Raw genomic sequence first — 24,485 nt, forward strand, 5'->3', positions numbered from 1 at the left:
GGGATTGTTTTCCCTAGAAAGACGGAGGCTGAGGGGCGACCTGATAGAAGTTTATAAAATTATGAGGGGTATAGATAGGGTGAAGAGTTGGAGGCTTTTTCCAGCGCGGAAATGACAATTACAAGAGGGCACCAGTTCAAGATGAGGGGGGGATAGGTTCAGTGGAGATGTGCGGGGGAAGATTTTTTACACAGAGGGTAGTGACGGCCTGGAATGCACTGCCAAGTGAGGTGGCTGAGGCAGATACATAGCAACCTTTAACACTTATCTAGAAAGACACATGAACAGACGGTGTATAGAAGGAGACAACGTTTGGTCTGGATCGGGCATGTCGTCAGCATGGGCTTGGAGGTCCGAAGGGCCTGTTCCTGTGCTGCACTTTTCTTCGTTCTCAACATCATTAATATTCAACATGCAAAGCAAGCTGATACTATTAACAAGGCTGTGGTAAAATTGATTAAAGAACCCACCATTAAAACTGTAGGAAAGTGAAGCGGGGAGAAACCATTGGGTTCATCCAATAATCAGAATGGGTGTCGAATTCTGACAGAGCACGTGATCTACCTAGTCTGAACCCGTGTTGCACTACAGCAGACCCCAGCTATTACTTGTACAAAAAAATTTTGATTTCAGAGTTCATAGTGCCATAAAACCATGAAAAGCAAAACAGAGTCGAAAGTATTCTTCCTTACTAAATCATGCGTGAATTTGACAAACATTTTCCAACACTGATCTAATGCAAGTTTAATGTGAAATTAATGCCTTCGGCATAAATCGTCAATTGAAGTCATAACAATAAAGGTTTCACCTCCGTCTACATTTCATTTAGTTTTAAAAACCTAACCAGCTGGAAGATTAGGTTTTAAAAATTAAGATGTCTCAACCAGGGCACTGTGGTAACAAAGATATTCTGACCAATCAACTGGTTGGATTCAGGACATGATCAGAAGGAGGCTCTGGGAAAAAGTGCCTTTCGTGTCCTGGCCAATATTTGTACCCCTTATCAAACAACTGGACAGGTGAGCCAATGTCAAACTCTGTACAAATGCATAGCGGCTCGTTCCACTGTCCTGATTTATTTTCTGGCATGGACTAATTGCAAAGAATTACCTGCATTTTCAAGTATAACACTTCTAGTCACACAATTTATGACTTTTGAAGTGCGCAATTATTATGGATGTGCAACATTTCCTATGGAGTTGGCAGGTTGTGTGACTGATACCAGCTCAGAGGCTCCCTGCTGGGTTTGCAAAGACATCAAATTATTTCTTTCAGCTAAATGAGGGATTTGTTTGGAATATTTTTAATGTTATACAAATAAGGGCAGAGGCAGCGGAAGGGAAAGGAGGGGACGAGAAAGTATTTTACATTGAAATTGCTCACTTTCCTGTCCAACTATATGTCTGGCCATTGCGGAACAGTGCAGCAATGATCGTGTGCTACAAAAAGTGTAATAATACATGGGGGGGGGGTGGAGTTTCCATCTGTACACGCCGATGGGATCTTCCAGTCCCGCCAACTGTGACCCACTACTGCGGGTTTCCTGGAGGTGGGGGGGGGGGGGGGGGGGGGGAGAGGGGGCGAGGGGGGGGGGATTCAATGGGAAACCGCACTGACAGTGGCGGGACCAGAAAGTCCCTCCGCCGGCCAATGGTGACGCACCTCCCGCCTCCGAGAAACACGCTGTGGAGGGGGGGCACGTAAAATCCCCCCCCCCCGTGATAAATTTAATTTAGGAATTACACAAAACCTCTCCTCATTTATTTTATATCTTCCCTCATTTTTCTGCAAAAGCAGAATTTTTTTAGAGAATAATTGTTCCAGCTATTAAGCAGCATGTTAAATGCTGACAAGATCAAAGTGTCAAATAACATTTAAAAATAGAAAGTATGAGCAATATGACCAATTACTGATTAGTGCTCAGAAAAATAACAATATCTATCTCATATTAAACAAATAAAGAACTTACATTTTTATAAATGTGCTTCATGACTTCCAGGTGCTTTACAGCTAACAAAGTGGTTTTTAAAATGTAGTTACTGTTGTAAGACTGTGAAACAGGACACAGCAATCTCCACAAACAGCAATGAGAGAATTTGCTTTTAGTGAGTTTGTTGAGGGATAAATATCAGCTCAGACACTGCAGTTCCCCTGCTTCTATGGCCACCTAGAGGGCCTTAATTTAACATCGCATCCAAAATGAAGGCACCTCAAGCAATGCCCCTTCTTTATGGCACCTGAGTTATCCCACATATTTGTGCTCAAGTCTCTTGAACCCATGAATCCACGACCAGAGGAGAATCTGCTAAAAGTTGAGCCACAACTCACACTGAGTGCTGTGTTTTCACCGAGTTGGGCTGAATCCATACCTGGGGAGGCACACATTGAGAAGACATAAATGATCGTGAAGGGTGGATAAGGTCTGTATAACTGCCATGAGGAGATGTTCTTTAATGTTTGTTCATTAAATTTAAAAAGAAAGCTGCAGCTATGAGTGAGTTAAAAACACCGCTGCTGGAGTTTGATTGGCAAGCATAGGTTAGAAAAAAAACATTGTAGCACTTGGTTGTGCAGTTTCAATGGAGCTCTTTGTTGACATTTTCCCTTCCCTTATCATTGTCATTATGAATGTTTGGCTTGAGCTTCAAAACATACAATTATCTCAGCAGCGGGTATGAGGGGTGATGAGGAGGTGTGAGAGGTGAGGGCTAGAGGGCCTAACAACTGACAAAGTCCCAACAAGCTGAGCTTCTAACCAGCCTACCTTGGTACTAGCCTGCACCTGTGATTGCCTAGGCTCTGTTTTTATGGGTCAGTGGCCCCTATTTTATTTTCTGGAGGAAACAATTGTGCATTTTGAGGTACTATTTACCAAAATGGCTCTGGTGAGTCCAGAAATATCCTGACTCAAGCTACTCATCTCAGTAATCAAAATGCAGCCTTTAGATTCATTTTATATCACCAGGCTAATTGAATATTTAATCTAAAGCCTCATGAAGGTAAAATACACGTGCTCATAGCTCCTATCTATTGAAATTCTGATTTACAAAATTTATCATTCACAGGGGAAAGAGATAAATCTGCCAAACCAGCATTGGCAGTCTCCTGGTCTGATTAAAGGTTCAGTTATGCAAAGGACTATTGTTCAGCTCTTTATTCAACATGTTCACTGAAACACTTTGATGTAGGGCACAACATCAAAGATTTTACAGTATAAAACATCAAAGGTGCACGTCAATTAAAAGGAGCTTATGCGGGTCCTTTGCTAGCTCTGCACAAGTGGGCATACATTAGAACCAGAATGTTAGATGTTAGTGCTGGCAGTTTCAGGCTAGCTTAATTTGCAACACTGCTGGTGATAACAGTTCCAAGCTCAGCTGCAGAGTTGGAAAAAAAAATTATTTGCATCTATGTAGCACCGTTCACAACCTCAGGATATCCCCAAGTGCTTTACGCCAACAAAGTACTTTTGAAATGTAGTCATTATTGCTTAAGGTAAATGCGATCTTCTTTCCTTGGTGCCTTGAACCTCAGCAGAAATATAAAAACTCTTTATTAACCAGCGGATTGCTTTCTTTTCTGGCTGTGGGAAGGCTGAGTGTTTAGACATCCCCAGGAATTGGTGCAATTACAACATCAAAAAAAACAAATTGCAACTTCCAAAGAACCGTGTAAGAGCAACCATTTAGAAACACTGGGCGTGAATTTCAGCCCCCGTTAGCCACCAGCCAGAATGGCGACGTGGGTGCAAATATACGGCAAGAATCGCGTTTCCTGATTTTCGCCGGCGAGAACGGGTTTTCCGATTTTCCAGGCCCCTCATCAGTAGCTTAACAAGAATCCTGCCACAGGAGGTTGGGAGCCTCGATTCAATATTAGGAACTTATTAGCAAGCCCACCCTCCAGGACTCCCACCTGCCAGGAGACCCCCCCACATCCCGGGGACCCCCCCCGACTGAATATTCGGTGGCTTCATTTTCAATAGCTTTATAAAAATGGGAACCTGGCAATCTCCCCTCCGAAGGGGGATTCGAAGGTGAGCGCTGAGGTCGCCATCAACCTCCAGGGTACCAATTGCAGAGGGGGCACCAAAGAGAACACAGGGGACCCAGATAAGTGCAACCCGGGGCCGGAGGTGGGGGCAGGGTTCAGTCTCGACATCTTGGGGGGAGGGGTCACTCACAGGCCTTAGTGGCCCTTCATGTCTGGGAGCCTCTAGGTTTAAAGGAGTCTGCGGCTGGTTTGCCGGTTCCGTTTCCCATGTCCTCCTTGCTGGGCTTGTGGCAATATCGCCGCTGAAGGATTGCCCTTCAAGAGTGGCAGATGGAAACTGGGTGGGCAATGTCTAGGTGCATCCCCAGGATCCACTGCTGAGGTTGAGGCGGCCCTCCGCACCCTGATGTCTGTATGATGAATGTAGTAATTTCAGATATATATTGTATTATCTGTATCTGGCGCAGTAATGGTTAAAAGCCTGGGTTAGTGTGCGTATGACTAATGCAGTAAGGGGTTTAGAAATCCTGGTTTAAAAGACAGGCAGACACTGTGGCTACAGAAGGAAAATTAAAGCATCGTAAAACTAAGTTCCTCATTCATTCTAACCATGTATAGTGTTTACCTAAATAGGGATAATGGATATTGTTTAAAGAAATAAGGTTTCCTGGGGTTCAGATAATTGAGGGGTTGTGGCTAGCCTTAGTAAGATGGTCATAACCCAAATAATGGGCTCGAGAATATGTAGTTAATGGGAGCAGCCAGGGGCTGAAGCAGCCAGGTTTGAGCTTTAGGCTTTGCTCTGAATAGAACAGGAGCTTCTGCCAAATTCTAGGGAGTTAAACAGTAGTTTGGCACAGGCATGAATCTAGAGGCTGTTTCTTGAAGGAGCTGTCTTTCTCAAAGCAGTTGCTCCAAGATATCTCAATGCAGCAAATATTCCTGTGTTTGCTAACTGTACTTAAAAGTGAATTTTGACTTGAGATGGGTTTTGCTTGATTTGAGATTCTTAAAAAATAGTAGTTAAAAGTTAAAGTGTTACATTTCTTTGTTAAGTTGTTAACTGGTAATTGTGAGCTATTTCTTGTATGATGTTAAAGTTAGTTTAATACTTTATTAACAATAAAGTTTGTTTTAATATACCATATCCTTACTTATGCATGGAGTCACTCCAGGAATCAAACATCCTTTTCTCCCAGTCTAACAAATTAAATAAAATATTACGGTTTCTGTTTGATATTCTAGCAATCCTAGTCGGGATCTGGTCCAGGGTTGTAATACCTGATATGACCTTGGCGGGCGTCTCCATGAGGGCCTCGACTTGGAGGGTCAAGGACTACTTTCAGGCTGTACGGATGTTGCAGTGCTGCCTCCTCAGTGCACTGGACTGGAGGTTTGTCCCTCACAGGGAGGGGATTCTCAGATGGGTTGGACATCCCCAGGGTCTCCTGGGTGGTAGGCCCAAGGCTGATTTCCTGTCTGTCCTCTTCCCTTCGGGTACTCGGGAACTTCTAGGCTCTTCCATGGCATAGGGGCAGGTGGAGTGAGAGATATAAGCCCTGCCCACCATCCTCTTGGGCTGACATTCATGAATTCCCATTAGTGCCTTCACCATGCAGTTGAAGCCCTGCACTGCAGAGCTCAAGCCTTCAGCCATGGAAGTCATGAGCTGAATCATGGAGTGGAAATTCCCTGGCATGGAGTGCATATCCTGCAGCAAGGTCTCCATTGCAGCCACCACCCACACTCTCGCTGTGTTAGGCATGCTGCATAGGACTGAAGGTACCATCTCCTCGACAGAAGGTGATGGGACTCCTGCAGTCGGCCTTTCAGTCCGAAAAGGGATGTTGCCATCTCTTCTTGATGCTCACGAGTTTGCCTTTGCAGTTCCAGGAGCTCTGGGACAATCAAACCCATAGGGCACATTGTCTACCTGGGGTTCAGCAGAGTCCCTGGGATCCAGCATCCCTCCGAGTGTCGGATCCCTGGGATATACCTGCCCCCATCTGCTGTGGATGTTCAGCTGTGAGGTGCTCATCAGTGAGTGACTCAGAAGCCTGCCTACTATTAATTCCACTGAGGTGTGAGGATCTGCGCTGGTGGAGGGTGCTGGTGATGGCTGTGACACTGCCTCAGTGCTTGGTTTGGGTGCCATGACAAGTGTTGGTAACCTTTGTGGTGGCTGGGAGAAAGATCACCATTGAGGTGTGATGGATGCGTGAAGGGGTGCAATGGAATACAAGAGGGGAGCGATTTACCCAGGCTGCACAAAGAGTGTCATTTATCTTCTTTCAGCTCTGCAGCCCTGTCCTCTTATGGAATGACTTGGCACTCACGATCACGGCCACTGCCTCTCAGGTATGGGTTGGTGACCTTGCTGTCTGGCCGGTCACGGGTACAGAATGTCACACCTCTGCTCCACACCATCCAGACGTTCGGTGAGGACTCCTTCCGTGAAATGAGGTGCTGTCTTTCTGGCAGCCACTCCCCCACTCCCCCAACTGGACTTGAAACAAATGCTGTGGAGGCTCTTTAAAGGAACAGCCCACGGAGTACAGAGATCAGGGACGGGATTCTGTGATCCTGAGGCTAAGTGTTGACGCCATCGGAAACGCCGTTGTGTTTCTCGACGGCATCAACACGGCCTCAGGATCAGTAATTCTGGACCCTACAGGTGGCCAGCATGGCACTGGAGCGGTTCATGCCACTCCAGCTGCTGATCCTGGCATCAAATCGGCGCCGCGGGATCCGCGCATGTGCAGTAGCTCCGGCGAAAACGCGCACATGCGCAGTGGCTTCCTTCAATGTGCTGGCCCCGACATGGCGCAGGACTACAGGGGCCGGCGCGGAAGAAAAGAGGCTGCTAGCCAGAGAGGCCAGCCCGCCGATCGGTGGGCCCCGATCGTGGGCCAGGCCACACCGGAGACCCACCCCTTCCCCACCACAGGCCGCCCCCTGACCCTTCCACGCCGAGTTCCCGCCAGCTGAGAGCAGGTGCCGACGGCGCCGGTGGGTCTCGCCATTTTTACGATGGCCGCTCGGCCCATCCTGGGCTGCGAATTGGCGGGCCGGCCGCGTAGAGCAGCCCCCGACTGGCACAGCACCAACCACACCAGTGCCAATGGCTCCGCGGAGAATCGCTTGCTGGCATCGGGGCGGCTTGACGCGATCCGTGCCGGTCGCGGTGATTGTCCGGTCCGGCCCCGGGCTGAGAGAGTCCGGCCCCAAGTTTCCCCAGGGTGAACGAATGAAAGGCAAGCCACCAGGAGTGTGGCATGAATCACGTGGAAAACAATAAGTGTTAAAGTGGCTGTGCAAATGTTGAGTTTTCCTGCCATCGGCGCTGACACGATACTCCCCGGATTTCTTTATGAGACCAACATTTTGAAAACCATATGGGAGAATTCCAACCATCGAGAATTATGGCACAGGCGGAGGAGGCCCTTCAGCCCATCGTGTCTGTGCCAGTTGAAAAAGTAATCAAGTTTTGGTCCGTAGCCCTGTGGGTCATGATACTTCCAAATCCATATCCAAGTATATCTCTGATACTCTTTTGGGCAGTGGTCCCATACCCCCACCACCTTCCAGGTGAAACACATTTTTCAATTCCCCCTCTCACACTTCTGCCAATTATTTTAAATTTACGGTCACTGGTTATTGATCCCCCACCATGGAAAATGGATCTTTCCAATCCACTCTATCTAGGTCCCTTTTGTTGGCTGCTGCTGTGGTTTGAACCTCCCCTCCACCGCCAACCCCCCGCCCCCCCTCCCCCGTCCCGCTTGGAATGTTTTCCACAGTACTGGCATCCTCAGGTATTTATGATGCTAAATCACTCCTGCCTGATCCACTGTGATGCCGGACAAAGGTTTTGCAATCAAGATTTCAGTAACATAATCACCCCACGCCCCAGAAAACCTGGCAAATGGTAGATCACTAAAAATGGCAGACTCAGAAAAGACGACAACTCAAAAATCACGGTCCACATGCTCCAAACTGAAGTTTATGATAAGGTAAAACCTGGTTGGTTAAATGTTCTTGTTGGTGCTCTGAATTTTGAAACCTGAAAAAACCGGGGAGAATATTTGTGCAGTTTGCCGTTGACATTTTGTGAGAACGGGAGAACAAATCATCTTGTTTGTTAACATTGAGCCAAAACTCAATTATACTGGATATTTTAAGCAATTTGAACTTGTAAAGATTCTGAAGAGTGATGTAGCGAAAACAGCTGCGGTGTAAATAAAGGGCCACAGATGGTTGGGATAATGAAGTTATCTGGAAATTACAGGAAGTTAGAAGAGAACAAAAGCAGAGACCAAAATGAAACCATATTAAGCTTTGATTATCACAATTTTGTTCAATATTTTGTGTGGGAAATGGCTAAATTTTATTTAATAACATTCTACAATAATTGTGATCCTGTCACATTTTTTACCGGTGATATGAGTCTTGTCCCATGGAATACATAAAATTGCGAAAGAAAAACGTGGGAAAATCTGGGACTGAAGCCAAATCTCTGCCCCTCTCTCACACCCACCTCCGTTGCCCCTCCACCACTACCCGAGAAGTATAAGGGAGATTGCTAATCATAGAATCACAACAATAAAGCACAGAGGGAGGTCATTTGGTCTCTTGTGCAGATATCAACTCTTTAAAGCAACTATCGTGTTAGACCCCTTCATCTGCTCTTTCCCCTTAGCCCTGCATCTGTTTCCTCTTTAAGTATTTATCCAGTTCCCATTGGAAAGTTATTACTGAATCGGCTTCAACCATTATTTCTGATGGTGGATAACAAGTCTCTAAAAACATTGCTCAGGATATTCCCACCATCCCAGGACATGTTTGCTGGCAGCAGAGACGACTCACCATTGACCGTTGGCGAGATCTCCCGGTTGGGCCGAAGTATCTTGCGGTCACGCCGGAGTCTATGTCATTTTGTATATGTTGCCCATCCCATCACCGGGGAACCTGCCACGTGGGTTGGGGGGGGGCATCACCTTTGGCAGCACCGGAAGAACTTGCTGGCGGGAGGGACCGGAAAATCCCATCCATCATTTCCTCAGGTTTTTTCTGGTCCTTTCGTTCTTCGCCTTGAATGTGCATCCTGTGATTACCCAGCCTTAGGTTACTGGAAAAGGTTTCTCCTTAACCTATATTGAAACTCAAGATTTTGAACATTTGTATAAAACTTCCCTTTCACTTTCTCTGCTGTGAAGGGAGCAACTCAAGTGTCACCAGCCAATCCACATAACTGAAGCCTTTCATCCCAGGTACCAGGAGGGGGGAGGTTATGTAAATGACTGGGACCTCTCCACATTCTCACCTCTTCCATGATGGAGTCCAGGCAGGGAAGACTTGTGGATGACCTTCCCGCTCTTCCAACTAGCGGTGGCCAGAGGGCTTGCCATGCAGCACGCTCAGAAAGCAAACCCTGTCAGGGTTGTTTGCAGGCTCCAGGAGGAGGGTGCCCCTTGTTCAAAGGAACAGTCAACCCTGCAAAGTCCTCAATACTAATATCTGGGGCCTTGTGCCAAAATTGGGAGAGGTGTCTCAGAAACTGGTCAAACCACAGCCTGATAGAGGAACACTCACAGATTCATACTGTAAGGTCCCAGGCAAGCAGCCACTCGGAAGTGATGACTATTTATTATACTTATCAAAAAGTGGCCTCCGGTCGGGTTACAACACATACCTTACAGATAATGTCCCAATCACCATCATCACCATTCCTGCCGGAGGGGCAGGACATACCCAGCAGAGGTGGCGGCACAGTAGTGTACAGTCGGGAGGGAGTCGCTCTGGGAGTCCTTAACATCGACTCTGGACCCCATGAAGTCTCATGGCACCAGGTCAATCATGGGCAAGGAAACCTCGTGCTGATCGCTCAGTACTGTATCCCCTTCAGATCCACACCCGCCCTCCTCCACCATCCCCACACCACCCCTCACCCCCTCCACTGCCACCAACATCCCCCCACACCCGCCCTCCTCCACCATCCCCACACCACCCCTCTCCTGCTGATCGCTCAGTACTGCATCCCCTTTAGATGAAGAATCAGTACTGCTCCATGTTGAACATCATTTGGAGGAAGCAGTGAGGGTGGAAAGGGCACAGAATGTACTCTGGGTCGGGATGCCAATGTCCATCACCAAGAATGGCTTTGTAGCACCACTACTGATCGAGCTGGCCGAATCGTGAATGGACATAACTGCTAGACTGGGACTGTGACAGGTGGTGAGGGAACCGTCAAGAGGGAAAAACATACTTGACCTCATCCTCATCAACCTGGCTGCCACAGGTGCATCTGTCTATGACAGTATCAGAAGAAGTGACCACCGCACAGGCCTTGTGGAGACCAAGTCCCATCTTCACATTGTAGAAACCCTCTATCGTATCATGTGGCACTACTACCATGCTAAATTGGATAGACTTTGAACAGGTCTAGCAACTCAAGACTGGGCAGCCATGAGGCGCTGTAGGCCATCAGCAGCAGCAGAATTGTACTCAAATCACAATTTATAACCTCATAGCCCAGCATATCCCCCACATTACCACCAAGCCATGGGATCAACCTTGTTCATTGAAGAATGCAGGAGGCATTCTAGGAGCAGCACCAGGTATACCTAAATATGGGGCTAGATTCTCTGTTTAGGAGACTATGTTCTCCCGCCAGAGCTGAATCGCTTGTAGTTTGCGCTGACGCTCAGAGTGGCGCCCACAAATGATTCATTGTCCCCGGCCATGTAGACTTATACACGGAGGGAGTCAAAAGGGTCGTATTGGGCCATCATTTTGACCAGCCTGCCCGGTTTCCCACTGACAAGTAGGGGCATCCTCCCCTGCCTCCCCCCCCCCCCCCCATGGGAATTTCTGGATTACCTCCCTGCCCCCTCATAAACATCTAGAGGTTAAATGTGTTAACTTCCTCTTTTTCTCAGCAGAAAGCACTTTAATTGCTTTTGATGTGGTCAGGAGCAGTCAATCATAGCTACATGTTTATAAACATCTACCAGGCTACTTAAATGCAACAAAGCATGAAGGGAAATTTAAAATAAACAATCTGGACATCTGGCTTTGTGAAAACTGTCAATGACAGCCTATTTCACTTTGAAATGAATCGAAGACTTGTAGATCAAAGTATCTGAGATTGTTTAGTCTTGTGATATGGTTTGGCTTTCTATGAAGTAACAGCTGCTGCTTTCTAGACATAGAATCCCTCCAGTATAGAAGAAGGACATTCAGCTCATCGTGTCTGCATTGACCCTCCAACCGCGCACTAACTAGGCCCACTCCTCCACCCTATCCCTGCAACCCCACCAAACCTTTGGACACCAAGGGCAATTTAGCATGGCCAATCCACTAGCCTGCACATCTTTGGAATGTGGGAGGAAACAGGAGCACTCGGAGGAAAACCATGTAGACATGGGAGAAAGTGCAAATTCCACATTGACAGTGACCTAAGGTCGGAATCAACCCCAGGTTCCTGACGCTGTGAAGCAACAGTGCTAACTAGAGGAAGACATCTGTCCGAGGCAGGTGTAAGGGACAGCGGAGTGAAAAAGCAGTGAATCATCACTGTTTCTGCCTTAAATGCTCATTAGCTTCCATGCCGGGCTGACTGGGGGCGAAGGCGTTTCTATTATGGTGGGGGGGGGGGGGTTCTCTGATATGGAGGGATCTCTGATATTGGGGGCATTTTGGATATGGGGGTCTCTGATATTGTGGGGGTCTCTGATCTTGGGGAGGTTTTGAAATGGGGGGTCTCGGATATGGGGGTGTCTCGGATATGGGGGGGTCTCGGATATGGGGGGGTCTCGGATATGGGGGGGTCTCGGATATGGGGGGGTCTCGGATATGGGGGGGTCTCGGATATGGGGGGTCTCGGATATGGGGGGTCTCGGATATGGGGGGTCTCGGATATGGGGGGGTCTCTGATATGGGGGGGTCTCTGATATGGAGGGGGTCTCTGATATGGAGGGGGTCTCTGATATGGAGGGGGTCTGATATGGGGGGGTCTGATATGGGGGTTCTCTGATAGGGAGGGGGTCTGATATGGGGGCCTTTGGACGGGTGTCTTTGATATGGATGGGCCTCTGGTGGGTTGGGTTCTCTGAAATGGGCGGTTCTCTGATATTGGGGGGTTTCTGTTATGGGCGGGCTCCCTGATATCAGGATGGTCTCTGATGGGGGTCCCTATTGGGTGTTTTTGATTGGGCGTCTGGTTGGAAGCCTTTGATCGGGGGTCTGGTGGGGGCTCTGTAGTGGGCAGGAATGCATTGTGTGGGGTGGGGGGGGGGGACCTTCCAATGGACTTTGGGGCAACTGCCTTAAACACCATGGTCCACCGCGTCAGGGCCACGCTGGGAAATAGTTGCACCAATCGACACCGGTGTGAATCCCAGCCCAGAAGACTGGAGTATCACCGAGGCATGGAGAAGCTGGTGACCAGCCCATTAATAGGATGCAGATGGGTCATGTTACACTATTTACATCCTCCCGCTGCCACGGAGAGCGAATCTCGATGCTGCCAGCGGGGGACCGGAGGGCCACGAAACCGATCGGCATTAAGTGCTGATCTCATTTTTCCCCCTGGGATTCTCCACTGTAGCAGGAACTCCGCTACCAGCAGTGGGCGGTGGAGAATCTCTCCCCATAAGGTGTGAACCTGGTGAAGCTAGAACACAGGACCACTTGTGTGCCAAACAGCAGGTAATAGACAGAGCTAATAACCAACACATCCGATCTAATCTCTGCAGTCCTGCCACATCCAACTGTGATTGGTGGTGGACAATTAAATAACTCATTAGAGGAGGAGGCTCCACAAATGTCCACATCCTCAATGATAGAGTAGCCCAGTACATCTGTGCAAAAGATAAGACTGAGGCATTCGCAATAATCTTTAGCCAAAAGTGCCAAGTGGTTGATCCATCTCGGCCTCCTCCAGAGGTCCCCAGCATCACAGGTATCAGTCTTCAGCCATATTCGATTCACACTAGGTGATATCAGCTGAATGCACTGGATACTGCAAAGGCTATGGGCCCTGATAATATTCCAGCAATAGTCCTGAAGACTTGTGCTCCAGAACCTGATGTACCCCTAGGCAAGCTGTTCCAGTACAGCTACAACACTGGCATCTATGCGGAAATGTGGAAAATTTCCCAGCTATGTGCTAGACAACAAAATTAGGACAGATCAAACCAGGTCAATTACCATCCCATCTGTCTATTCTTGATCATCAGCAAAATAATGGAAGGGGTTATCAATAGTACTATCAAGCAGTGCTCAGTTTATGTTCCGCCAGGGTCGTTCAGCTTCTGATCTCATTACAGCCTTGATTGAAACATTGACAGTAAGCTGATGTGGAGGTGAGAGTGACTACCCTTGACATCATGGCAGCATTCGACTGAGTATGACACCAAGGAGCCCTCGCAAAACTGAGTCAATGGGAATCATGGGGAAAACTCTCCATTGATTGGAGTCATACTTGGCACAAAGGAAGGTGGTTGTGATTGTTGGAGGTCAATCATCTTAGCTCCAGGATATCACTGCAGGAGCTCCTCATGGCCCAACCATCTTCAGCTCCTCAAAGCCCAACCATCTTCAGCTTCTTCATCAATGCTCTTCCTTCCATCATAACGTCAGAAGTGAGGATGTTTGCAGGTCACTATATCATGTTCAGCACCATTCACGACTCCTCAGACACTGAAGCAGTTCATGTCCAAATGCAGCAAGACCTGGACAATATCCAGCTTTGGGCTGACAAGGGGCAAGTAACATTTGTGCCACACAAATGCCAGGCAGTGACCATTTCCAACAAGACAGAATCTTACCATTGCCCTTTGACATTCAATGGCATTACCATCACTGAATTCCCCACTAGCAATACTTTGGGGTTAGCACTGACCAGAAATTGAACTGGACTAGCATTATAAAAACTGTGGCTACCAGAGAAGGTCAAATGCGAGGAATCCTGCAGCAAGTAACTCACCTCTTGACATCCCCAAAGCCTGTCCACTATCGAGGAGTCAAAAGGCAGGAGTGTAATGGAATACTCTCCACTTGCCTGGATGAGTCCAGCTCCAAAAACACTCAAGAAGTTTTACACCATCCAGGACAAAACAGCCCACTTGATCGCTACCCTTTCTACAAACATGCATACCCTCCATCACCGACCAACAGTATCAGCCGTGTGTACCATCTACAAAGGAGCTCACCAAAGTTCCTTAGTCAGCACCTTCTAAACCCACAGCCACTACCATCTAGAAGGACAAAAGCAGCAATTACCTGGAACACCACCATCTGGAGGTTCCTCTCCAAGTCACTCACCACCCTGACTTGGAAATATATTGCCATTCTTTCACTGTCACTGGGTCAAAATCCTGGAATTCCCTCCCTAACAGCACTGTGGGTGTACCTACACCTCAGGGACTGCAGCGGTTCAAGAAAGCAGCTCACCACAACCTCCTTAAGGGCAACGCGGGATGGGCAATAAATGCTGGCCTGGCCAGCGATGCCCACATCCCGTAAATTAATGTTAGAAAAATTGAGGGTCCCAGCATTGGGAGAGGGTGGCTGAAAGCCAGCCTTCTTCCCTTGCTGCTGAAACCCTTACCCACTGCCAAACCAGCGACCTCTTCCCTAAGACCCACATCCCACTCTCACTCACTTTTGGTCTGGGATCCCTCTGGTGGGTGTATTACTGGCAGCAGCCACCAATCCTCTTGATGCTGCCTGTGATGCATTGCTGCTGGCTTCTGATTGTGTGGCTGCTCTTGAGGTACAACATTTCTGTTTCAGGATCCTTGACACCGAGTAGCAGACCCACCAATGTTCACTTAAGTGCTTGATGGGCACTTAATGCAATGGGCCTTCCCCAAAGGATGCAACGTGGGGCTCTCCAATATGGAGGCTGGGGATTGAGGGTGATTTAGAGATGTGGATCAGAAATTGGCTAGCTGAAAGAAGACAGAGGGTGGTGGTTGATGGGAAATGTTCAGAATGGAGTACAGTCACAAGTGGAGTACCACAAGGATCTGTTCTGGGGCCGTTGCTGTTTGTCATTTTTATCAATGACCTAGAGGAAGGCGCAGAAGGGTGGGTGAGTAAATTTGCAGACGATACTGAAGTCGGTGGTGTTGTCGATAGTGTGGAAGGATGTAACAGGTTACAGAGGGATATAGATAAGCTGCAGAGCTGGGCTGAGAGGTGGCAAATGGAGTTTAATGTAGAGAAGTGTGAGGTGATTCACTTTGGAAGGAATAACATGAATGCGGAATATTTGGCTAATGGTAAAGTTCTTGAAAGTGTGGATGAGCAGAGGGATCTAGGTGTCCATGTATATAGATCCCTGAAAGTTGCCACCCAGGTTGATAGGGTTGTGAAGAAGGCCTATGGAGTGTTGGTCTTTATTGGTAGAGGGATTGAGTACCGGAGTCGGGAGGTCATGTTGCAGCTGTACAGAACTCTGGTACGACCGCATTTGGAGTATTGCGTACAGTTCTGGTCACCGCATTATAGGAAGGACGTGGAGGCTTTGGAGCGGGTGCAGAGGAGATTTACCAGGATGTTGCCTGGTATGGAGGGAAAATCGTATGAGGAAAGGCTGATGGACTTGAGGCTGTTTTCGTTGGAGAGAAGAAGGTTAAGAGGAGACTTAATAGAGGCATACAAAATGATCAGGGGGTTGGATAGGGTGGACAGTGAGAGCCTTCTCCCACGGATGGAAATGGCTGGCACGAGGGGACATAACTTTAAACTGAGGGGTAATAGATATGGGACAGAGGTCAGAGGTAGGTTCTTTACGCAAAGAGTAGTGAGGCCGTGGAATGCTCTACCTGCTACAGTAGTGAACTCGCCAACATTGAGGGCATTTAAAAGTTTATTGGATAAACATATGGATGATAATGGCATAGTGTAGGTTAGATGGCTTTTGTTTCGGTGCAACATCGTGGGCCGAAGGGCCTGTACTGCGCTGTATTGTTCTATGTTCTATGTTCTCCACTGGCTGTAGCTGGCGGGCTGGATCTCCATCAGTTGTACTGTATACTACTCCAACTCGCTGCTATCTGTCCCGGTACTATTTGTGTAAGTATATAGTTACTGCCCTTTAGTTTCATGGGCTTCAATTTTGCTTCCAATTATATTATATGGTACTTTATTAAACACATTGTTAAAGCCCCTGGACTGAATTTTCTTCTGGATAAGGAGGGATATCTCAGTGTACGAATGGCCACATATCGTTCTTCCTTTTGGAGGAAATTCGATTTTCTTCTGCTTTCCCGACACTCTGGGCTTTTTGTAGTTCCAGAATGTGTAGTGGGACTTATCCCTGCTGAAGGCAGGTCCACCAAGTTAAATGGGGGATTAAAATTGGATTTCCTCATGGACACCATTTTTGGCTGGCAGTGAGATGTTAGGGAGCCCATTAAATCTTTGCTACTGACAATAAAATAGTTTTGACATTTGAAAATATATGCACTTGGCAAAACATTGATTGACAGGCAATCTGCTGTAAAATTTAAATGAACACCTTTTGTTCTTGTCTTTTCAGAGAATAATTTATTGTTTGGATTGCTATGACCATTATCAATGCTTGGCTGAGTTTCAAATGCTAAGCGGTTTCAAGACAGAAGATGTCCCATTCATCTGAGAATGAATGACAATTTGTTGTTGGGTCATTCAGAGCTTGAGTATTGCAGAAAAAGACACTTTGCCAAAGTTTTTTAATCTTTCACTCTTCAGTCCAATTGCAAGAATACCAATATTAGTGGAAACAACAATTTTATACTCTATGAGACTACAGTACTGTTTAATTGGCAAGTGGACTCTGATTGGTAGAAACATTGCCATGGAGAATTCACCAGTTAATGGTGACTGACAGTTAACTGCCAAACATTGTTTGAAAATTTAAACCAGGCAGCTTGACTCTGATTGGTCAAGGCATTACCCTGAGGAATGTGCCAGTGAATGGTGATCACTTATTTTGTTTAGCTGAAAATTGAGAAACAGGTGAAGCTGGCTGTTCACACTGCTATAATACAGTAACAACACAAGCATTACTCACCGCGAAGAAGATGCTGCTGAAAAGTCAAAAATTCATTCTGCCTATCCCACAAATAAGTAATGTGGTACATGTATTTAAGTGTGATATATGTCGGTCGTATGTCTCAAAGACTGGTGTTTCATAACAAACAGCATATCCCTTCCACTGTTTGCAATTGGTAAGGTACAGACCGTACCCAACAAGCCCGTGCTTGCAAAACCCAAAACACACTTGTGATGCTGAGAGCATAGGGCTAAGTGCTGAAAATGGGATTAGAATATAGAGGTGATTGTTTTTGACTGGTGCAGGCGTGATGGACTGAAGGGCTTTTTCTGTGCTGTAATGGGATCTGAAGTCACACATGGGTCGGGTGAGCAGTTTGTGAGCCGTGGACCTACGCGGGTCAGATTTTCCCGAGCTTACTTAATTGCCTCCCTTCTATACAGAAATGAAATGAAAATTAAGCCCTATTTAGGTTCAGGTCAGTGAATATCTGACCCATAAAGGGCAGAAAGATATTTAGTTCAGGGCAATTATCTACTATCAGGTTGGCGAAAATATCATTGACATCAGCGCCTGAATTAAGATTGGGAAAAGTAGCCAGATCTCATGCTTGAGGGCACAGTCTACATTTATAATTGTCAGGTCAGAACAGCAGCAGCCTTGACTGTAATGACTTTCATAATTCATACGCTTGCAAAAATTGATGAACTGGGATCAAGTGTACAGAATGCCAGAGTGCTTAGTTATCACGAGGTATGTAGTGCCCATAGAAGCAAACCCCACCAAGCAGTGGGAGGTGGAGTGATAGAAAGATAATTTGTGCACTAAAAGTAGCTTTGAAAAAATGAGCTAACCATTGATTACTGCTGCATGCTGTGACTTGCCCATCAGTAGCCCACTGCAATTTTTTCTGAATCTCTTTGTGCTTGCAGAGACTATCAGATTTAAGTTTGTGAGGCACTGTTCCTCACTGGTGCCCTTTTCAATTGCATCCTGCTATGCCATGAAACATTCCCGTCGTAAAATGTAAACCCCTTGCACAATGACGAGCATCAGGTTAAACAGTGAACATGAAATGGCTTACATGGGTGACTGTGGATTTTGTAAATATGTAAATTTGGTTCACTTCAGATACTTTGGCTTTGGACAAAGTTTGCTATTTTGAGAATTGCATGATAGCCCCCTCTGTAAATTCCACCAACATTCTTAATTGTGATTATGGGATCATTGGGATGTCCTTGTTATTGCCTCCTCACATACTTCTTATACAGAACAAATTTAAGAAGTTAATATGTATGTACGAAGGGCGCCTGATGGAGAACAACAGCTAAATAAATGTTGCTGCGTCACTTCAATCTATGACGAATTTTGATCATTCAGTTTTGCGGCAAGAATGCAATTATTCTCCACACTCACCTGGTTTTTACAATTTAGAGTGAAGACAAAGTCCTTTGAAGTCAGAAGCTTACATGCATAGGCGATATTCACAGCAGTTTCCTGTTTATCTCCAGTTAGGATCCAAATCAATATGCCAGCCTCACGAAGGGCTTCAATTGTGTCCGGTACACCATCCTGCAGTCGGTCCTCGATACCTGTTGCACCTTTCATGATAAAATAAATGAAATTTTAAAAATTACTAAATTACCTAGAACTGCCAATCAAAACACAATGCTCGATTTTTAGTAGTTACATTTCCATTCTTGCAATCATAAATTTTCGCCACTAAAGAAAGAATGTTTGCATCTATGTAGCTACTCACTACTCCATAATATTGCGTGTGAAATACTTTGTGATAAGATACTTCTTTTTTGAATGTGTAATTGTGGTTATGCAGTAATATTCCGAGATATAATGTGCACTCTAATTTGAATTGATCCCTTTCACTTTGATATCGCAAAGGATATAGAAAGAATTCAGTTCTGCCATCATGGACATTGAAAGCTTTAAAGTCTTTTCAAAAGATCGATTTACTGGCAGGGGGGTTAGGTTTTCCGCATTCAACATGGTTCAATTCAACACAAACCAGGTGGGCAGTAACCAGCCGCAGTGTGCCACCTTTTACGAAAATTGCTGAAAACGGAAAAAAAAAGACCTTGCATTTATATAGCAACTTTCATGACCTCTCGGGATTTTCGCAAAGCACCTCATAAATGGAGTGCTTTTGAAACTCAGTTGCTTTTATACTGCAGCTAGTTGCTAACTTTTGGGTGGTTCAATTGGCTCTGTTTTATAACCTTTGCTCTCGAGTCACCAGGTATCTTTATGATACCGCCACGAGGTTCAAGTTCAAGTAATGATCAATAACTCAATACACCAATTAGTAAGATTCAAATGAAAGCACATTTATTATACACAGTAAATCTCTACCATGCATAAATTCTACTTCTAAGCTACTTCTACAACTAACAGGCCTATACTTAGCTTCGGACTGGCCCACCAGGTCAGGGGAACAAACGGCCTTTCGTTCGGGTTCTGAGTCTGCGGGATTCAAAAGCTGATATGGACTGGTAGCTAGGAGCGCCTATCTCGTAGCGAGCGTTGACTTGAGACTTACCGTCTTTTTGGCGGCAGCTGAACAGGTCACTGTCAAGGGTTGGTTTGCGTTGCTGAGTGACCCTGTCAAGAAGGACGATTTGAACTTGGGGGCTTTACTTTATAGTCCCCAGGGGCTTCCCGCCTTTCGGGGCGGACCCCGTACCTGGTTTCAAGTGATTGGACTTCGTTCCAATCGCTTGGTTCGATTTCTCCAATACTGGAGCGGTTCCCTGATCGATGGGCGGTCTTGAGGTGTCCGTTAACCTCTTTTGTGTTGGCTCCTGCTGGCGCCGAGGAGTCTGGCTGGGCCTTGTTTATCACAAATGTTTTGATTGTTCCCGGGGATCGCGCATTAGTATGTAGATGGCTGCTACATTATTATGCAGATGGCTGCTTGTATCGATGCTGTCTGGGCTTTTGCAGAGTTTAATATACAGTAAACTTGCACCTGCTAGTTTCTGCCTGTGTTGGCTGAATTTCCCTTCAGCCTTTGCTGTTCTCCATTTTACGTCAGGAGCTGGCCAACCCAGGTGGCTACAAGCTAGTCTATACACAGCAAGGCCTCACAAACAGCAATAAAATAAATAGCTAACTTATTTACATATTCAAATTTAGGAAATATTGCTGACAATTTGTTGAGTGCATCCCATGGTTTGAAATCCATCTAATTATATCTCTAAAAGTTAACGGGCGGGTTTCTCCCATGCCGCGCCATTTGGGAGAATCGCCGTTCCCTCCGGATTATCGCGCGACGCCGGTCCGACGGTGTTCCGCCATTCTCCCAACCGGCGAGAACGGCATCATCGAGTTCCGCGCCGCGCCGCCCGGAGAATCGACCGAGTGGCTTACTTTGGCAATTCTCCGGGCCCCCCCAGGTCACTCTGTCGCGGTTCACACCAGAGAAATAAAATGCGGGGGGAGGAGTTGACCGGCCGGCGTCTTCGGCAGCAGTATGTTGTGGCGTCCACGGCCGGGGCTGGCGGGGGGGGGTTTGGGGAAGGGTGCCGCCATGCTCGGGCGGGGAAAGGGGGGGGTGGAAGGGTGCCGCCATGCTCGGGGTGTGGGGGGGAAGGGTGCCACCATGCTCAGGGGGAGGGATTCAGGGCAGGGGGCTTCCATTTTCCGGGGGTGGTGGAGGATGGGTGTGGGGGCGGGGGGGGCAAGGGTGCCGCCATGCATGGGGGGAGGGGGGGGGCGGAGTTTCTGCGGGAGCAGCATGCCAGCCAGGGCAGGGCGGTGGTGAAGCCACGCGCCCACAAGTTGAGGTCATGCTGATGGGCAAAGGCCACTGGCGCTGTCATCCTGCGCGGCCACATGCCTTGACCTTGGGTATGCCCAGACCCACCCCCCCCCCCACCCCCCCCCACCCCCAGAGGTGCCGCAACGCCCAGCTGACTGAGACCATCTCTGGGAAGGGTCAAGGCGACACACATGCCAGCCCCCGTGAGGGCATGGCCAGCCCACGGTGGCGCAATGAGGAGGGATGGGCAAAACTGGGCGGTGGACGGATACTGTGGGCGGGTGTCAGAGTGCCTGCATGTCTGTAGCGACACCAGCCAACCTGGGCACACGTGTATCCCATGGCACCTGGCTGTTGAGGTGTCAATGCGCCATCCTTAAACATGTTGTATCCCCCCCCCCCTGCAGATCCTAATGTTTGGGCACCAGTCAGCGATGTTTGCCGCCGTGGCGGGAGTCGCTGCCCTGCAGGTGGCACTTTGGCAGCGTCGATGCAGGTGGCTCAGAGCTGCTGCGGCAGTGGCGGCTGCTGCAGAGAGAAGGGCTGCAAAGGGCCAGGTGGCACCCGTTCAGGCTGCAGTCCCGCCCACCAGACAGGAACAGGAGGCGGCGGAGGGGGACGAGGACCACCACATCGATGGGGATGCACAGGACGAGGATACCGATCTTGATGGGGCGCAGGGGGAGGAGGAGGAGCAGGTGGTAGTGCCAAGGCGCCGGAGGCGCCTCATGCGGCCTCGAGTGTACCGTCACCGCATGTCCTTCGAGAACCTGCCGGACAAGGCATGCAGGAGGAGACTCAGGATGAGTCGGGAAACCGTCACCCATATCTGCCACCTTATGGCACACCTGGCACCACGTGGAAAGAGTGGAGGACATGCTATCCCAGTGGCCGTGAAGGTGACGGCTGCCCTCAACTTCTACGCGACAGGGTCGTTCCAGGCACCGAGCGGTGACCTGTCCAGTATCTCCCAGGCAACGGTGCATCCGAACAGTCACCAACGCCTGTATGACATCGCGGACCGGTACAGCCAGTTCCCAGAGGACCGCGCACACCAGGATGCCCTGGGCAGCGGGATTCGCCTCCGTGGCCAGGATACCAATGGTCCAGGGGGCGATTGATGGGATGCACGTCACCATGCGTCCACCAGTGGAGAGCAGGGACGTGTTCATGAACAGAAAGGGGACCTACTCCATGAACATTCAGGTGGCCTGCAACCACCGCATGAAGATCATGCATGTGTGGCCCAGTACTCCGGCAGTGTGCACGATGCCTTTATACTGGCACAATCTTTCATCCCCGCCATGTTCGAGGGACACCCCCCCCCGGCTGAGGGGCTGGTTGCTGGGCGACAGGGGTTACCCGCTGCGGTCGTGGCTGATTACGCCTATATGGAGGCCACAGACCAAAGCAGAGACCCGCTACAACAATGCCCATGCAGCAACCAGGGGTGTTGTCGAGAGGTGCTTTGGCCTCTTGAAGATGCGCTTCAGATGCCTGGACTGCTCTGGAGGGGCTCTCCAGTACCATTCGGAGAGGGTCGGCCGCATCGTTGTTGCCTGCTGCATCCTGCACAACATAGCCCAGCAGAGGGGCGATGTCCTGGAGGAGCAGGAGGAGCCCGATGCGGACGACGCATCTCTAGAGGAGGAGGAAGGGGAGGGGGGGCACAGACGCGACATGGGGGCTGATATGGCCGGGATGCTGCACGACGCCACCGGCTTGGCAGGATGATCGCCGCACGTTTCACCAACTCGGGGGAAGGGCCTCGCTGAGCAAGGCACTTGTACCACCGTTCCGCCCAAACGCACCATACAGCACCCCCCACCTCCCGCACCATCCGACAACCCTAGCTCCCACACCACCACATGCACAGCGCCCTACGCCTGCGGTACAACGGGATGGTCTCACACAATTGCTTGTGGAAGTGGGTGTGATCAGTGCCATGTTGAATGATGACAACCCGCTCTGCGATGAACTGTGAGCTCCGGATCGTTGGACAATGTCTGTCTCATGGCCACAGCTACACCCTCCACCTGGGTGGTCCCTGTATGCATCATGGACACTCCATCACATGGCCATGTGGGTAGCTGGCGTTGGTGTTCCGAGGATGACGGGGTGTTGGACGGTGGGGTGGGGACCACACACTCGGCCTCACCGTTGTACCGACCTCCGACCCCAGCACCACTTGGTCCCCTTCACGACCCTTCAGGCACCGGACATAGCACAGAGGCATCTAGGTTTGGTGTAACAGTGACTTTAACCGTGACATTCACATACAAGTGCCCTAGCCCCTATAACTAAGCTGTGCCCTGCACCTGTGCCAACTTACTACGTGTCGAACTTCTTTGTCTTACAGACCCTACAACTATGCCTTGGTGTTTCCCAAAACGGTACAGCAGGAGTGGAGGTGGACTGCTGAGACTCCTGCCCTGCGACCTGGCTCCCCGTCGGCGTGCGTTTCCTGGGGCGGCCCTGCTTGGATGGGCCAGGCTGCTCAGCGGCCGTGCTGGATGGTGTGGTGCCACCCTGTTCTGCCCGCTGCCCACCAGCTGCACCAGGAACGGGACGGGGGGGGGGGGGAGTCCGAGAATGCGCGGTGTTCCGGGACCTCCCTTGCAGACGTCACCGGGACTATCCCCAATATCTCCTCCTCCCTCGGGGTGCCCGCTGGCCCCTGGGCCTCACTATGGGACGGTGGTGCGAGCGAAAATAAGCCTCGTGGCACCACTGACACCTGGCGCTGCCAATCCTGGAGGCCAGCTGTGGCATCGATCAGGGTATGAACGTTCGCAGCGATGGAGCTCAGGGAGTGGGCCATCCCAGTCTGGGACTGCGCCACCTCCCTCTGGGCTTGTGCGACGCCATCCAGCGTGTGGGCAAGGCCGCCGATGCTCTCAGCGATGGCCTGCTAAGACTGGGCCATGGCCTGCTGAGACTGGGCCATGGCCTGCTGAGACTGGGCCATGGCCTGCTGAGACTCGGCCAGACCCCGGAGTGTGGCGGCAATGTCCAGCTGGCCCTGGGACATGGCTGCCTGTGAGAGGGCAGCCCTGTCCTGGGCCATGGGTGACGTGCGCACATGAAGCCCCACACCTTGTAGAATCTGACACATTGCCGAAACCATTGCCCCCATTGCCTCCACTGTGGATGCCACCCATGCAGTGTTGGCCTGGGTGGCAGCCATGACCGGCACCACTCCCTGCTCATGGACATGGATGGACTCCACCAACTGCGTCTGCAGATGCTGGAAGGTGGCTGTCATCCCGTTGTCCACTCCCTGGGTTTCCAAACGTATCAGGTCTGTGGGTGGGTCTGGTAAGTCCAGGAACCCGGGAACCATCTGGGCGGCAGCTGGGTGCTGGGCCTGGGCTGCACTCCGACCATCCAGCCCCTCGGCTGCTCCTACCTCCACCTGCTGTACAGGTCCGGCTGTGTGGTGCGCACCAGTCAGAATCCCAGAAGCCTCATCACTAATGTGCCCACCCAAGGTGAGGGTATCTGCGGTGGTGGAGGGTGTGGGTGACAGCAGTGACACAAGGTCCATGTCGTCATCGGACCCCAGATCTGGGGTCTCCTGGGTCGAGCCTTGGATCGATGGTCATGGTCTCCGGTCTATGTGAAGGGCCCTGTCCGGTCTGTCCAACATCTGTTTGGCTGTCTTCTGTGCGT

The 24,485-nt window shown here is 49.2% G+C and overlaps 1 protein-coding gene across 2 annotated transcripts in view; it reads right to left on the minus strand.

Annotated features, from left to right (window-relative positions):
• Nucleotides 1–24,485, minus strand: part of atp10b (ATPase phospholipid transporting 10B) — a 511,821-nt gene that overhangs the window by 46,756 nt on the left and 440,580 nt on the right. For both annotated transcript variants that reach the window (XM_072512518.1, XM_072512519.1), the window contains exon 16: nt 18,455–18,639. In XM_072512518.1, the coding sequence (XP_072368619.1) occupies nt 18,455–18,639 (185 nt within the window). The remainder of the gene's footprint in view (nt 1–18,454; nt 18,640–24,485) is intronic.

This window comes from Scyliorhinus torazame, chromosome 7, assembly GCF_047496885.1.
Source record: "Scyliorhinus torazame isolate Kashiwa2021f chromosome 7, sScyTor2.1, whole genome shotgun sequence".
Classification (NCBI taxonomy): Eukaryota; Metazoa; Chordata; class Chondrichthyes; order Carcharhiniformes; family Scyliorhinidae; genus Scyliorhinus; species Scyliorhinus torazame.